The 16,965-nt window shown below is 38.4% G+C and overlaps 1 protein-coding gene across 4 annotated transcripts in view; it reads left to right on the top strand.

The window, feature by feature from the left end:
* The window catches only part of nrg3b (neuregulin 3b), a 136,966-nt gene extending 122,593 nt beyond the window's left edge, over positions 1-14,373 (top strand). Inside the window, exons 4-10 of one of the 4 annotated variants that reach the window (XR_013795576.1) lie at positions 1,014-1,043; positions 4,585-4,687; positions 5,415-5,541; positions 8,411-8,523; positions 8,863-9,051; positions 12,938-13,813; positions 14,207-14,373. Coding sequence is in view for 3 of the 4 variants with exons in the window: in XM_079594431.1 (XP_079450557.1) it covers positions 1,014-1,043; positions 4,585-4,687; positions 5,415-5,541; positions 8,411-8,523; positions 8,863-9,051; positions 12,938-13,598 (1,223 nt within the window). In the remaining variant the exon portion in view is untranslated. Of the gene's footprint in view, positions 1-1,013; positions 1,044-4,584; positions 4,688-5,414; positions 5,542-8,410; positions 8,524-8,862; positions 9,052-12,937; positions 14,135-14,206 lie in introns of those variants that run through there. The other 3 variants (XM_079594433.1, XM_079594431.1, XM_079594432.1) reach the window with 3 other exon arrangements.
* The last annotated feature ends 2,592 nt before the right edge of the window (positions 14,374-16,965 follow it).

A 16,965-nucleotide genomic window follows, 5' to 3' on the forward strand; every position in this document is an offset into this window, starting at 1 on the left:
CCACTCCTTGCATTCTCATTAAGAACTGCAGCACGATCTCTTTGAGAGGGGGAAAAAAGACATTTCAGCTCATTATTTTCCCACAGATCATGTTTAAATTGCAGCATGAATATATGCAAAAACATGTGGCGTTGAAAAATTGAGGCTGCTATGTGGCAATTTATCATTTGACAGAGGGTTTTCTGTCACTGGGTTTGATTTCTGTTTTTTCCCCTCTATGTCCACTAAAATAATCTTTCTCGGGCAAGCCGCAGTCTATTTAAAAACCTTAGACCACCTCTGTCAGAAAAGCAATTAAGTGTGAGGGTTTCATTTTAATTTAAATGAGATTATATTACAGTGGCTTGAAAAAGGGGACTATTCAAATGAAAAGAGCATGAGTGTTCTTCTCTTTATCAGGAACAGCAGTTCTGAGGCTTCAGTGGGATAGAAGAGAGAGAGAGAGAGAGAGAGAGAGAGAGAGAGAGAGAGAGAGAGAGAGAGAGACTGGCTGTATTTAGAGAGGCGAATTGCTTGTCCATTGCTCTGCTGGAGAAGACTCCCTTAAAAAGGAGGCATATTGGTTCGAAGTCTTCAGATGAATTAATAACATTTTTCAACTAGAAACGACAATTATAAGCATCTCCTGGGCATTACAGTTGACAGAGGCATTTCTAAAGCCCATCCCTGCCTAAATATGGCTTCTCTGGGGAAGCGTAGCAACTACAGGCCTTTATGTGCTTTATATTATAAACTGCTTCACCCTCTTCACTATTGTGACTGCTCGTATCTTGGGTAATCAAGAGAAAGCTATTTTTGTTGTCGAAACGATGCCGCTACAGAATCCTTTCTCTTTCTGAACAATGAGCAGTTTTAGTTGACAAAACTCGCTTGCTTTTTATTCACGGTTATTATCTGGGTGATTTAATACGTCTTTGTTTGTGGAAATCTGTATGATAACATCTTTCTCCCTGTTTCTATCTTTCTCTCCGTCTGTTTAACCACTTGTCTCTTTTTGTTATCTCTCCCTGAAGCAGCAGATGAGCTGGGAATTGAGTTTATGGGTAAGGAAATGTATATTAAATTATATTATGATTTATATGCGTCTTTAATTTTTATATTTTTTCAATAAATAATGGTTTAATTTTATATTTATATTATTAATAATGATATTTTATAACCCCATTTTATTTGAGACTACATGTACAATATTTGTTCTTTTAAAAATGCATTAATCACACCACAGAACCATTTAACTAGGTTACAAACCATTATTATAAATGACTAAAAAGAATCTAAGGCTCTTTATACATTCATATAAATTGTAACTTTGCATCTTCATGATGTTAAAAAAAAAGCACACACAAGCTTATCCCATTCTTGACCAGCATTAATGTATACAAACACACATGATGCTCTCTGTTCCTCATAGAAGCCTAATGTTCTTGAGTTTCCATGGAAACAGAGCAAAAGAAATCTATTGTAAAGGCACAGGGCAGCATCTGTATGGGCGATGCAGTCTGTGTGGCTTATGCGCATACATGTGTGTGTCTGCTTGTGCTCGCCTGTGTATGTGGCTGTTAATTACTGGAAAGCCTCGAGGTGTGCACCTTGCTGAGGTGGCATGTTGCATATCAAGTCTCTGGGGATAAGAAATATCACACAGCCAAGGGCTAAATACATGCCTTTACCCTAACAAACCACAGTATCCACAGACTTAAAGCAGTGTCAACAATCAGGAGCCCAAAAACTGCTGTGAAAATGGATTTTCCGCAAGCTTTTCCCGCTTCTGCATCCACATACCCTGCCCTATACCGTCCTCTCTCATGTGCCTGACAACAGAAAGCATTTCTTTAAGTGAACGAGAGAATCCTGTGAAGTTTTCCATTAGTCGTGCTTCACACGCTCGCCTCAAGATTTCCTCAAAAACTGTCAGAGAAGGAGAGATAGCTTAAGTGGAACTGATATGCATTTCTGCTTCTCGGAAATGACTGCTTCAGTGATTTTAATCTGGATGGTGAGCGAGTCCAGTTGTTAGCCATTACGGAGCATGTTTTCCATGAGAGAGAGAAGCGCGTGGGGGGGGGGGGGGGTGTTGGTGCACGTGTGCATGAATGGTCAGCTCTGTGCATTTGTGGCATGAGAGAGCATTTCACATGGGTGAGACACAGAGACTCTCCACCAAACTGCGGCTCAATATCCTGTGAGGACCAGTCTCAGTCCCTGCTATCCCACTGCCTGTTCTTTGTTTTCCACAGAGGTATTTCTGACAGTTTTGGGTGGCTTGTTTCTGCCCAAGATTGATCCATATAGATTATTCACGGAGTCTGATGCAGTCGAACTACCTTAAGCTCAGACCTGAACCCCTTTTAACGCATTTACGATGCATTGGATCACACAACAAATCTCATCGAGTGGAACTTCTCTCAGAAGACTTGAAGTTGTTGGGGAGGATCAGCTCCCTATTAATCAGGGTTATCATCATTTCGATTTTAATTGAGAATGAATGAGGCATTTATATTGTGCTTTCATATGTACTACTGTACACCCAAAGCGCTTTACAATCATATCAGGGAATCTCTCACCAGTGTGCAGCATCCACTTGGATGATGCGACGGCAGCCACAGTACAACGGCGCCAGTGTGCTCACCACACACCAGCTATAGTTGGAGAGAGAGGGATAGACCCAATTCAATGGATGGGGATTATTAGGAGGCCATGATTGGTATAAGGGCTAATGCAGGGAATTTGGCCAGGACGCCTGGGTTACACCCCTACTCTTTATGGGAAGTGCCATGTCAAGACCTCGGTTTAACGTTTAACGTCTTATCCGAAGGACGGTGCTATTTGACAGTATAGAGTCCCCATCATTATACTGGGGCATTAGGACCCACACAGACCACAGGGTGAGCGCCCCCCTGCTGGCGTCACTAACGCCTTCCAGCAGCAACCTAGTTTTCCCAGGAGGTCTCCCATCCAGGTACTAACCTGGCTCAACCCTGCTTAGCTTCAGTGGGCAACCAGTCTTGGGCTACAGGGTGATATTGCTTCTGGAGAATGCTTCTTAAAATCCACCACATAAGTTTGGTTGTTCAAGACAAACTTTGAATGATAGCTTGATAAAGCCTTTTTTTGTATGTTATAGCTCGTTGAGAAAGACAAGTAGGGCTTGGTGATACATTGAATATAAGGAATGTTATCGAAATATCTAAGCCCATTTCACTCCCCATTTTCATCTCAGAACTTACATATTCGTCTGAGCACTCTATGAAGAGAGTCAAAGGTTTCTTTTTACAACAAATGTTTTGCCGTGTTAAGTATTGCAACCAATCATAAACATGTATATTGAGCGTGTGAATAAAATGGCCACACAGAAGTGTTTAAGGTAGTCAGTGGCGCATCCACTCAAAAATCTGGAGTTGTCATTCACCACGCTCACTTACTGTGTAAACACTTGTGAATCATTAATCCCTTTCACATAGCAATCCCGGGAAATTACCGTAAAATTGCCAGAATTCATTTACTGGTAAATTCACAAATGTGCTGTTCACACAAGCAACAGCGTTCTGGCTTTTTACCAGTAACAACCCATTCACGCATCAGTTCCAAAATGCCGGTAAACTCTGTGATGATGTCATTAACCGAAAGTGACCTCTAAAGTTGTTGACAAATCTCTTCATCCACACGGACGAGGAGAAGAGTTTTAGTTTCGGTATCACTCCAATTTGAAGACATTTGTAAACAGTGCATCATCTGCGTCATAATTTTATGAATTATGAAAGTTGCTCTTTCAACGGCTTCTGATTGGGCCAAATCACTTCTTACGTCAGCGCGTTCTGACCTCGTACGTGCAAAATACCAGTAATCTTTATTCCGTGTTCACACAACACATATACAAGTAATTTACTGGTAATGTTACAACATCCCTTTCTAGTAAATTGCCGGAACCAATTTACCGGTATATTTGAAAAGGTCCTGTTCACATACAATCTGTTACCGGTAATTTACCAGTAAAGGCTGTATGTGTGAAAGGGGCTATTGTCTTATAACCAACACAGTGTAAACCCGATTTAAATGAGATTCATATTTGGTTATATCGCCATTCATTTTAATTTTATCTAATTTTATTTTGGAAATCAGTAAATTCCACTTTGTTTAATGTAATGTCAGGTATATCCAGTTCAATAGTGCTGGTTTCCTATAAACCGATCATTAGGCGGATTCTTACTGCAAGCGCATTTTAAGCCTGTCTGACCACTGACACATGAATGTTTAGCTGACAGCTCCCTGCATGTTTCTCTGCTGTCTATCCCCAATCATCAAATCAAATGTGATTGTGTGCACATGTCTGTGTGCTAGTTAAATATGCCAAAATGGTAACACTAGCCAATTAGTTTTGAAACAATCCCTTTCCAATCATCTCTAAAAATTCTGATTCTCTCGCACTGAGAATGTTTCCATTATTGAGTCATTGAATTTTCCTTACAACCTATAAGAGCCAATTAGCTACATTAGGTTCTTTTGTTCAATCTAGACTGGGATAGTGATTATGACTGTGAATAAAGCCTGAAGATGAGTGTGTACTGTCCTTGTCTGTCTTTTCAGAGAGTGCAGAAACCTATCAGAGACAGATTCTGTCCATCTTCAGCATAGCAATGGGGATCAGTCTGCTGGGAGTGGCGTGCATGGCTCTTTACTGCAAAAACAAGTGAGTCCAAAGTCCAAACCATCCTTGGAAGCTAGAATAACATTGTTTCAACACAACAACAAGGTCGAGTGTTTTTGAAGAGATGTTATGGATCAGTGACATGATAGTAATTTTCATGATAGTTTTCATCGTGTCTGGTAATTTGTTCAAAAATACGATACATTAAAAGTACAATTCATAACAACTTCGACCTCTTCCAATTTGAAAATGAAATTCTTGTGAAAAAAACAGTATTCACATATCATCAGTATTAAAAAGTAGTTTAGCATAATTTTTAATCATAATTTCTAAAACTTCTTTCTAGAACTTCTAAAAAAAACATATTTTAACAAATTTAATTAACTTTTTCCTTTGTCAAGGTCTGTAAAATCACATAATAATAATAATAATAATAATAATAATAATAATAATTTGGCCTTTTCATGACAAGGTTAGTTCAGGTTGTAAAATGTCATATAATGCAACACCCCAAAACCGTAATAACATTTTTAAATTGTGAATGCATGATATTTGTTGTAATAACTCTGTTGAAAGTAATAATTAAGATTATATTTTTATTATATATTTTTTAAATAATATGAAATCTACATTAATACAAAAGGTACAAGGATTTCTATGTTTTAAACTATATTAATAAAAGATTATTGGTTTTCTCTTTTCTGTCATTGACATTTCTCATTGCACAAAATGAAATTGTGTGGTTTAAAAATATATTAACATTTTGCAGGAGACAAAGAGAGAAGCATCGAGCCCATCTGACCGAAATTCGCAACTTGAGAGACTGTACTGTCAACGCCTCTGGTCTCATGTCTAAATCCACCCCTAGACTCGAGAGCACCCTCCAGCTTCAAAAGGTGACGCCTCGCAGCTGCCGTTTGTTTATGTTTCAGAGCAAATTTGCATGATGTCCACATTTGTGCTGACAGTCCGCATTATGATCACTTATCCGAAAAAAGCCTACGTCCCCGCACCCATGCGTATACCAAATATATATGTGTACGGTCAGAAATCGAGCCACCCACGTGTGCTGTTATGGAGATTCAAATAAAGTCCCCTGTGCATAACAGTCACCAGTAATGAATACAATTGGCCAGCAGGCAGCTGAAGGAATGATGCCCTCCACGGCTTTACTGCTTTCCCACCTGCTCTGAAGATCCCTCAAGCTGGCAGAAATAACACTGCATGCAGCTCGGGGAGTAAACACTGCATCTATCTGATGCAACAGTTAAAGGCAGCCGGGCCACCGAGCTGATGAAGAACTGGATGAATAGAGTTGCATTATCCAAACTGCAAGATTAGTCTCTCTCTGGTGCCACTTGGAGTTCATTCTCATCCCGTACATGAATGTTGACGGCTCACGTTCCCGTGTGCACTGTCAGGACCAATGAGAGTGAAGAATCAAGCCTCAATTATTCCCAATGGTTTACCTTAACATTTCCTTGCAGACTCTTTTATACAAAAGTAATTTGCACGAAAGTGCATATACTGCGTAAATGAGACAGGGTGTAGCGTATCAGATCAGTGTCACTCTTGCTAATCCAAGCATGCAGGGAAAACCTTTAATTGGACCGCTTATATAATCGTCACAAAAATCTGCTGAGCCAGCAGCAGACGACTATAAAATTAATTTAAAAAGAGGCTGAGATGGGGATCTCCAATCTTTTCTTCAGACTTCACTTGAATTCTGCATGTTTCATACCCCCACCCCACAGGTTTTTTTTTTTTTTTTTTTTTTTTTTTTTACATGTACAGCAGCCAGTACTGCTGTTCTGCTTGTCCTCCTCTGAGTTTTCTCGCCCTGCTGAGGCGATGAAGGGGTGGTCAGAAATCATCCAATTTTCTTGTTGGAGAGAAGAACAATGCTAACAGGTCCCCAAGGAAGCAGCAGTGTTAGAAGGACATGCTTTTTCAGCTGAAAGGCCCCCAAACTAGTTTAAAGTCAAACTCAATCGTTTTAATGATGTTCCACAGGACAGGCAGAGGGAGGGAGATTTCACTAACTGGAATAACTGCATTATCGACTGTCTTTTCCAGCTCGGGCGACATTGGGGGGTATGGGATACTTATTGCGGGCTGTTCTCAGAGTGCTGGGTTGTAGTAAGATAATGGCTTTAATTTTAAGAGGGGGAACAGAAAAAAAAATACTTCAGGAATTCATTAATGTAATCTTGTCTGGGATTAATTCCTGACTGGGGTAGTCGAAAAGGGTGAATAATCAGTGTGTCTCGCTTAATCTGCAGTTTATATGTAAAGTCTAATTAAAGTGGCTTTCTCTCACTGAGGGGCCTGTATATCACAGAGTGAGCATCTATATACAGCCTCTTTTCAGAGTTCATGATCCCTTTATTTCGTCTTTGGCCTGTGCATGTGTGTTCCTACTTTTATCATGTCTGTACAAGTGAGGGGAAGTGAGATGAGATGCTGTACAGCACAAGAGTAATCATACATGTCATTGGCGGCGGGTCGTGTCCACACCACTTCATGAAATAGCTTGCGGCAGGGATGTGTATAATACAGAGGAAGCTTCTGAGCTTGAGTTTTCATTTTGTTAGTGCGTGTTATAACGAGTGGCAATTCGGCGCTGGAATTAGATTTTAATGTTTTGCTGAGTGGTTGTTGCAGTTGTCATCGTTGGTGGAAAGCCAGTCCGTTCTAGTTAAGTCATGAAACAAAATGCAAACAAATGCGTTCCCATTTCTCATATCACTACCATTCAAAAGTTAAAGAAAGACATGAATGCTTTTATTCAGCTAGGACCCATTACATTGATAAAAAATAACAGTAAAGACTTTTATACTGTCACATATTTCGATTTCAAATAAATGCGTTTCAGAAAAAAAACTGATTTCCACAGCAATATTAAGCAGCACAACTGTATCAACATTGATAATGATAAAAAATGTTTCTTGAGCACAACATCAGCATATTAGAATGATTTCTGAAGGATAATGTGACACTGTAAACTAGACTAATCGCTGCTGCAAATTCATCTGTGCCATCACATTTTTTAATAATATTTCACATTACCCTTTTTACTGCATTTTGATCAAATAAATTCAACCTTGGTGGTGAGCATAACATACTTCAAAATTGTACTGCCCCCGAACATGTCGTGAATGTACACTACAGTTCAGCTGCAATTTGGACTTATTAAAATAATTGATGATAGACCCCGAACCAAATGTAAAAAATCTTACTGCTGGACCAACAACTCATATTCAAGCCCCAGTCGCTGATCCATGCATGCATCCACTGACCTACAAAATCCTGGCCAGACAGTGGCAGATACAAGAATGAAGTTGTCAAATGAAATGTCACAAAATTATTCAAGCATGTGAACCTGGTTAGATAGAGTGATTTCTCTCTCAATCCAGTGCAATGATAATTTAGCAAGTCAACGTGCTATTGAAATTGTTTTTAAATAATTCTATGGACATCTCTAATCTCAATGTTAATTTTAATGTTATTTTGCATAACCTAGTTAATATTCATGAAGTGAGCCTTTAACATTTCACGACATCCCAGCCATCACTTCTGTGCATCCACTCATCCAACTTTCTCACTTTCTAACTCTCCCTCTGTTGACACCCATGACACATTCACACATGGATAGAAAGACCCATGAGTCATGCATGCATAAGAATGATCATCAATGAGGTCATCTATTATATAGTTATATATTCGCTTGCAATAATATATTTTATTTCCTGTTCGTCTCTACAGAGCAGAAGAGCCCATGGTTTCTCCTCTCCACAGGCTGCCAGCATAGTTCTCAGCAGCTCTAAAGTCTCCCTACCAAATCATAATCGCAGTCTCTCCATGGGGAAGCGCTGCAGGTACTTTCCCAGAGCTTCACATCTATTGTAAAACTTCTGACACTCCGTCCTTCTCCACAGAAGTGAAAGCAATGGAGGAAATTTAATCAGCTCTCAATATGGCACCATATGTTAACGTCAAAAATGAACCAGTTAAAATAATTATAATAAGAATTGTAATTGGTAACAACCATGATGATTAGCATTTCTGAATTCTGACATTTTTTCCAACAAGCATTTATTTATCTTGAATTCTAGCATTTGAGCCAGGTGGTAGCCTAAGGCTGTCTTGTATAAAATCTTTGAAATAGTCTGTGATCTTTGTCTTCTCACTTTGGAAGCTTTTATATGTTTCTACAGAAGCTGCTCCTTCTCCTCAAGCCCCGCCCTAAAACACAAGGTAACCAATTATCGAGCTGTCTCAAAGTGGACTCCGCCCATCTCTAGAGCGGGCCATCATCTCATTGGAGGATCTCGAGATTCTCTTCATTCCTATAAACATCTCCAGGAGGTGGAGGTCAATGAGGTGATGCCACAATCTTTGAGAAGGTGAGCTATAAAATGCAACAAAATGACAAAAACATTTTTAGCTCTATCTCCACAGTGTAGATTATTTTCATCTGATTCTTAAGGGTTCATGTGTGTGTGTTTTTAACTACTGCCACTTTTATATTCTAGGGGTTTTTTTATTTCATTTTTTTATCAAAACTGACAGATTTCATTTTTATTAATAAATAATTAATTATAAATAATCATTATTTATTTTAGCAATTCAGATGTGTCTATGCATGAATTTTATTACCAATGTTTTATACCAGACTTTCAATCTTAAAACACAAAAATCCATTCTTAAAATATGAATTACATTGTTAAAACGTAGATTATCTAAACAACGAATGAAATAAACCAATCAGGGTGTGCTATTGTCAATTTATGCAAAGAAAATAATGTTGTGCAATAATGATACATAAAAGGCTAGTTATAATTTTTTTTTTTAAATATGATTGCCATCACCGTAATTTCCATCATCATTTGAAATGTGATGGAAATTACATTTCTTGGGTCAGAAAAAATGGCAGAATTCTCCTGTAATGCATGTAAAGTTCAAAAGTTTGGGGTCAGTTCAAATATTTTTTTATTATTATTCAGTGAAGGTGCATTTAAATTGATTTTTTTATTTTTTTTATTTTTTTTAAAGACTGTAAAAATATTTATAATTTATGCTGTTTTGACTTTCTATTCTTCAAAGAATCCTAAAAAGATTTATCCTGGTTTCCACAAAAATATTAAGCAGCATATTAACCATTTTAAATTTAAACTGATAATAAGAAATGTTACTTGAGGAATAATGGTTGTTGAAAATTCAATATTGCCATCACAGGATAAATTAAAATAGAAAAGTTATTTTAAATTGTAATAAATCACAATAGTACTGTTGTACTGTATTTTCAATCAAATAAACACAGCATTGGTGAACGTTGGAGACTTCTTTCAAAAACATTTAAAAAATCTTACCAACCACAAACTTCTGGACATAGTTTGACATTGTTTGTAGACAAAAATAAGGTTGAGAGAGCTTGTTGCGCTGCAACTGAAGAAAACACATGCAAATAGAAAAAACACCAGCAAATTAAGAAAACATCTTCATCAGTTTGAAAACGCAAGTGCTGCAAATACTCACGACGCAACCAAATACAGAAACGTGCTGCTATAACCTTCAGTTAAATAGGTGTATGTACACAAGTAGCACTTAATGTCCGTTCACACCAAGAATGATAACTATAAAGATGACTAAAACAATAACTATATTAGCGCCAACACCAGTGGACGATAACGTTCTGTTTATGTTATGCGTGCGCTGCAGTTCTGTTGTCTGTCGCTTTAAAAGCTCGAGCGGATTCTGGTTAGCTGTTATTGTTTTTATCATTCATCAGCTAGATAACTTGGTTCTGAAAGTGATTCCAACTATAGTGATTCTAACTATTCTTTAGGACGATTGTTAGAACAACGTCTTTATCATTATCGTTATAGTTATCGTCCTTGGGTGTGAACGGGCCTTTGCTCTCGAATATCCTAGCAATGTTCTCATTACCATGCCAACTTGATCCAGCTTCACAGCGACTTGTAAACTCTGATCACTGCCAAACTCTCTCTATTTGACCTATTTCCATAATTTACATTCTTAAACAGTGCCACTTTGAGCTTGGAGACTCATTTAAGGGATGTGATCAAGCACATACGCACTAACACGCTTACAGAATGGGGTTTTCTTTTTCCCAGTATGTCAGGAGCAGGGATCTCAGTTTTTTTTGTGTGTGTGTGTGTTTTTGTTTTTTTTTATCTGCTGGGTTACCTCGACTTTTGCTTAATTACTTTAAGTATGCGTCTGAAAGCACAACCAGTGGGTTACCCCTCCACAGGGGTCCACAGTATTCAGCTATTGTTATTATTGTTCTTGATTAATTAAATATTGATAAGCCTTTCTGAACCTTTCTTAGTCCAGTCTTGGCCGGCCCAGAGAGAGACAGGCTGGGGCTGAGCTGACCTATTTCTAGACTTAACTGCTTTAAAACACCAACACCATCCCCGAACCTTTCTCTTGTTGCCATGGAGACACCCTCTAGTCTAATGGTGAAAAAAAAAAAAAAAGTGAGGAGAGGGGGGAAGATGGGCACACACAGCTCGCTTATTCCCCTCACTATGACAGCAGGACCCCCACAGAATGTTGTCAGTTTTATATATAAAAAAATTCTGCAAAGACACGTATTTACCTGTCAGAGATGAAATATGGATTGAAACTGTGTGTGCCATCGGTGCAGTTATATTTAGATATTGTTTTGATTTGCTGAGATCTGCCGGATTAACCTGCAGCTAGAATACACTTTTAATACCCGTGCATTGTGTTATAGGGCTCAATTATTTAAGCCCTGTTATTTAACAGTCTTTGATGTCAGACAATAACTCAGTGGTTAGATGAGCTGGGGTTTCTGGGAAGTGACAAAGCACACCATTTTTTTACGTGTCTGATTTAATGTTATGTAAAACTGTATTTAAATGTCATCTTGTCAAGGTTTAGATGAGAGTGTGATAACTGTGCTAGTTTGAATCCTTAACACCGAGAAAGCCACAATGTTTCCTATGATTTTTACATCTGACAAAACCCTAGATAAACTCGGGTCGGGTCACGTCGCAAGATCTGAGTGTTACTCCACAACAGTTTCTCAGCAAAAAAACAAATTGTTTTGCTTTTTCACCACAAGGTGTGCTGGATTCGATAAGAAGTCTCCTCTTGCAGATCAAAACCACAGCTAAATCAAGTAGCGTGGTCTTCATAAAATCATAGGTCTGGGTGAGGGATACACAGGCTTTGATAAGAATGGCTTAAATCTATGATAAAGCCATCGGAAGAGAGAAAGTGCTCAGTGTTAAAGTCTGCATTAAATGAAAAGTATCCATTTTCTAAATGTTATAGATCGTTTTGTGAACAATCCGTGCATACATTTCTCTCTCCGTTTTTTGTTTTTCTTTATTCGGATCTTTCGTTGAAAAACGACAGAGTTATCTCTGGTGACGTATGCAGGACTTGTCCAGTCATTTAATCCCGGAAGCTTGAATTCATCTGCAATCTCCACTTTTGCGTGCCACGCTGACATTTCAAAATCCATTCAACGCATAGAAAAAAGTTCCTGTCCGAAATTTTGTTATTTTTCAATAATTCCTTACACTCAGATGTATGTCAGATCTGTTGCTACTTTCATTTCATTGTGACTTATGCAGCAGGGTCCTTAAAGTCTTCAATTCAGTTGTATGAAATTTCATAATTCATAAGACGTCTTAAATATTTTAAATGATACAAGAAAGGTCTTGATTATCAAACAAATTGGATACGATTAGCTATATTTAAAGTCATTTTAAATATTTAATTTATATCTAATATTTTAAAATACTATAATTTATCATTTTGTCTAATTCCTTTTCTTAAAAAATGTGTTTACTGAGGTTTATCATTTTATAAATCTTTTTGTTTTTTATCAGAACCTATTATTTTAACTATAACGTTGTTTAAATCATGTTTTTTACTGTCATTTTGTGGTTTGCATGTTACCATAGATCTTCCTCTACACCGCCCAATTGATATTATTTGTACAGACCTTTAAAGAAAATGTCTTAAAAAGCCTTAAATTAGATTTTTAAAACCCTGCAGATACCCTGCCACTGGCACACAGCACAAGCTGCAGATTATACATAATTACACTGAGATTCAAAATTCCCACCACCTTTAATTTGATCTCTGCTGTGATTGTTTTTTTTAGGCTATAAAATAATTTTCACTACTTTCTAAGTGGCCGAGCACTTTCTTTCATGTGTAACGGACAAAATCAGTGTGATGTTGAAGAGATGTAAGTACTAATTCCCTCGTTGTCTCGCTCTCTAGGTGCCAGTCCCACTCGGACAGCAATCAACAAAGCCGTTGCAATTTGAATATGCAAATTATGCTTTCCGCCCATTCTAAAGGAAAGATGGGCTACACCGATGTTCCGTGCACTCGTCTTGACCAGGGAACCACCTTTCCTCCCCCTTCTTTCCGAGCACACTCCGTACCCATTATCCCCTCGGTTCAGGGACCTGATTTTGGGGATGGAGGCGGGAACAAGCTGCACAACAGGGGTAGGGGAGCTTCCAGCTACAACCTAATCAATCCCGAGGCTGTGGCGAATCCCAGCCGATCACTTCCCAGCTCCTCTACGATGGTGCAGGATCCACAGACACTCACCTGCTCCGAGTCTGCACTGATGTCAAGGGGCCAAATCAAACACAAAAGCCTTGTTACCTACACAACGGCCTTGGGATCAGGCACAAGCTCTAGGAGAGCAAAGACTGTAATTTCTATGACCGTACTGGGATCAGGGGCGAAAACCACGCAGTCCGCCGCCAAACTGCTGTCCAAGGCGACCGGAGGAGAGGAGGATCGGTCCGCTTTCGGGGAAGCGCAGCAGGGGGACGGTTTACAAACCCCATTTGTGGGGGACGAAAAAGACAGCTCCTTTTCCAACGGGGTTAGAGGTGTGGCCTGCCTCACGTATCCCAAGAGCTGATTGGATAAATTAAAAAATTGCTTTGGAAACTCCATGTTGGTGTGGATGGGACTGCGACGTCCCCGCTTGTGCAAGACACTTACTTTTGGAACAATTTTACTGCATTGTGAAGTACTACAACTACTGACAACTGAACTTAAAACACTGCATTACTGACGACACAATGTGAATAGATGCGAGAGAATGAAGACTTAGTGGGATGTTGATCTTAAGAGGTACCGAAAAGGATTTATATGCCACTATTTAACAAAAAGCTTCAATTTAGAAACCAAATAGTGTGTCATCTCAATGTTGTTTCTCTACTGTAAAGAAGAAAAAATATAATAGATGTCAAAACTATATGTATGTCATATATTCCATGTATATGACATACCGAGTGACAAAAATAAAGATGCAAAACATGGTAATGCAGAAGCTTTTTTTCCAATAACTGCTGTTCTATAATCTCAGCCCAGCTCTGTCTTTTTTGTCTGTTTTGCTTGAGGTCTTGAGAAGAAAACGGCAGTTTCTGAATAAAATCTGAATGTCACCCTGTCATTTGATCAGAGAGTATCTGCCCGTAACCATACGATCGATGTTGTGTATCTCACACCTTCTGTTTTCAGCAGAGAGCTCGCTGAGCGCCGCAACCAGGTATCTGCAACTATCGCCTGAAACGATCCAACGAACGTGCTGAACGGAGAGAAACCGGCAGAGTCACCGTCTGTCTCCATGGCAACAGAGATCGGATGCGGCAGACTCTCTATCCAACAAGACCATCAACGGATTTAATCATTTACTTGTTTATCTCCTGTGAAGTAGCTCTTGCTAATTAAGCCCAGACTCATTATTTTGCATCAGCTATTTTGAAACCGCAAAAGGAGGGCTAAAAAAGTTTCCTTAACTAGCTCGTTTTTTTTTGTGTGTTTTTTTTTCAGGTGAGGGTGGAATTAATCAGCAGAAAGATTAAAGCACGGTGTCATTGATGTCTCTCGTCGTGTTTACCTCAAACGAGGGCGACACGGGCGAGTCGCACCCCGAACGCTTTATGAATTATCGGGCTAATTTTCTGAGCGTGAGCCACAGCGTGAGTTGACATTATAATCTAAACAAGATGGAAAAAAACGCAACCGCTGGCTGTCTGCGCCAACAATTTCTTCCACTAGAGCCCAACAACGCAACATTTGGCAGGTTTTTTTAATTAATTCGCAGACAAACATATTTGTTTTGTTTTAATGCACCGTGTCTCTCCGCTGATCTTGTGTGAGCCATTGGCTTTGAAACTCATAATGAGTGATCCTTTCATTTTGTGAGAACATTACACATGTTCATCCAACAGCTTAATATTCAATCTCAACTCAATCTTTGCTCCGGTGGGAGAAAGCCACAAAAACATTGATGTAATGTTCAAAGCGCCGGAGTCCTGTGTGCATGTGGTGTTGTTGTTTTTTTCCGGTAGAACACCGCAGACCTGTGCTATTGCATGTTTGAGTTTCTGAAGAGCAGGCCTATTTCTCCTCTATGCTGATATATTAATAAAGGCAGGATGTTTCTTCAGGCTGACTGCTAACATTAGAGAGAGTACAACAGCACAGTGCAACACCAGACCAACAGATGCTGGTGAGAAATGAGTGCGGAGCTGTACACAAAGCGCAGAGAATGTAGACGCAATGAGGGCAGTGGCAAGAAGTGAAACGTATCTGTCACCTCACCTGGAATGAGCTGCAGGAACTTATAAATTACTCTTTTCGCCGCAATGTATCTTTGGCTTGTCTAGTTACATTGTTTTGATTTGTCTGAAGAATTCACTCTCTCTAGACTGTTCGCACTGGCCCAGAATAAAATGTATAATTTTCTAATAACTGAAACACTTCTGCAATTCTACTCACAGCCCAAAACAAAAGACGCTTTCTGATGGATGACTAGTTTTTTCATTATTCAATAGATAAAAGATAATGAATAATGAGTGCGTTCAGTGATATGTTAAATAACAGATTGCTTATTTTAAATGGCTTTGTTGGATGTGAAGGATGTGAAGAACTTCTCATGTTTAGAAACAAACACATTTTATATTACAAATGGGATGCTTAAGCAATATCACTTGCAAATCAGTGCAGTGAAATGGAAGTCATTTGCACTGTATTTTATCATATGATAAATGTGTCATCAAATATTATTAGTGCTAACGATGTTAACCATGGCATCATTTATATTAAAGGCTCAACAGTAGTTATTTAGCTAGCACTTTTTTTGTGTACTTTAAGTATCGATACCATAATGGCGTTAGACGCTGCGCTGTCATCAATTGATGCGGTTCAGAATGATCGTCGAAAAAGCCAAGAAAGCCCTGGGTGTGCCGGTCTTTACAATTGCGAAAAGTGTCGAAAGCTGCCTGTTGGGTAGGAGGGTCTCTGTCCTGCAGAGTTAATCTCCAAACCCATTTAAACACACCTGAACCAGCTCATCAAGGTCTTACTAGGCATTCTAGAAACTTCCAGGCAGGTGTGTTGAGGCGAGTTGGAGCTAAACTCTGTTGGACAGTGGCCCTCCAGGACCGAGTCTGGATACCCCTGGGTTAGGGGTTCATATCTGTTGTAGCATTGTATATATTTCAGCAAGCCCATTCCAACCTGGAGCTATCCCTGTCTCATTAATTACCTTACCTGTCCAACAAAACAAAAAAGCAACTTTTTTGGGAAATAGTGCAGAAATTATTTTCTCATAAAAAAGAGAAAGGTACAAGACTGTGTACTTTTTAACTTTAATGAGGAAAAGAACAACAATCCCATGAAGCATTGTGAATGACAATTGAATTAAACGTGATTTAAAGATGCCGATTATATAAAGACAATATATTTTACATGAATTGCAAAATATGTATGTATTTACCTGGGTTATTATAGTTAACTAAAACTAAAACCATAAAAACCTTCACCACTTGCAATAAAATAAACCTGGACTAGAATGAAATAGGTTGAAAAAAAAACTTAGTTCGGCTATGCTGTAAAAACAATATTTTCATGATTTGTTATCACAGCATTTTTTCTTTTGTTAAACAAACCTAGATAATTGATGTGGTTCAGATAACATAATATTTTGAGTTTATGTTGATTAAACCAATCTCCATTGTATTAACAAAAAAAAAATTATTTTAATGAATTAAATTTTTTAAATTAAACCAACACAATTTTTTTACAGTGTAATTGCCGAGGCAACATTTCTCATTTACATTTAGTTTAAGTTGATATACTAAAATAACTAAAACTAAAACGGAAATTAAAAAAATACTAAAAACGATATAGCCTAGACATATTACACATTACATTTTTTTTTTACAAAAAATTACAAAAACACTAGCCTGGGTTTCCGCGATTTTATTCACGCTGCT

The sequence above is a fragment of the Phoxinus phoxinus genome (assembly GCF_949152265.1).
Source record: "Phoxinus phoxinus genome assembly, chromosome: 21".
Taxonomy (NCBI): Eukaryota; Metazoa; Chordata; class Actinopteri; order Cypriniformes; family Leuciscidae; genus Phoxinus; species Phoxinus phoxinus.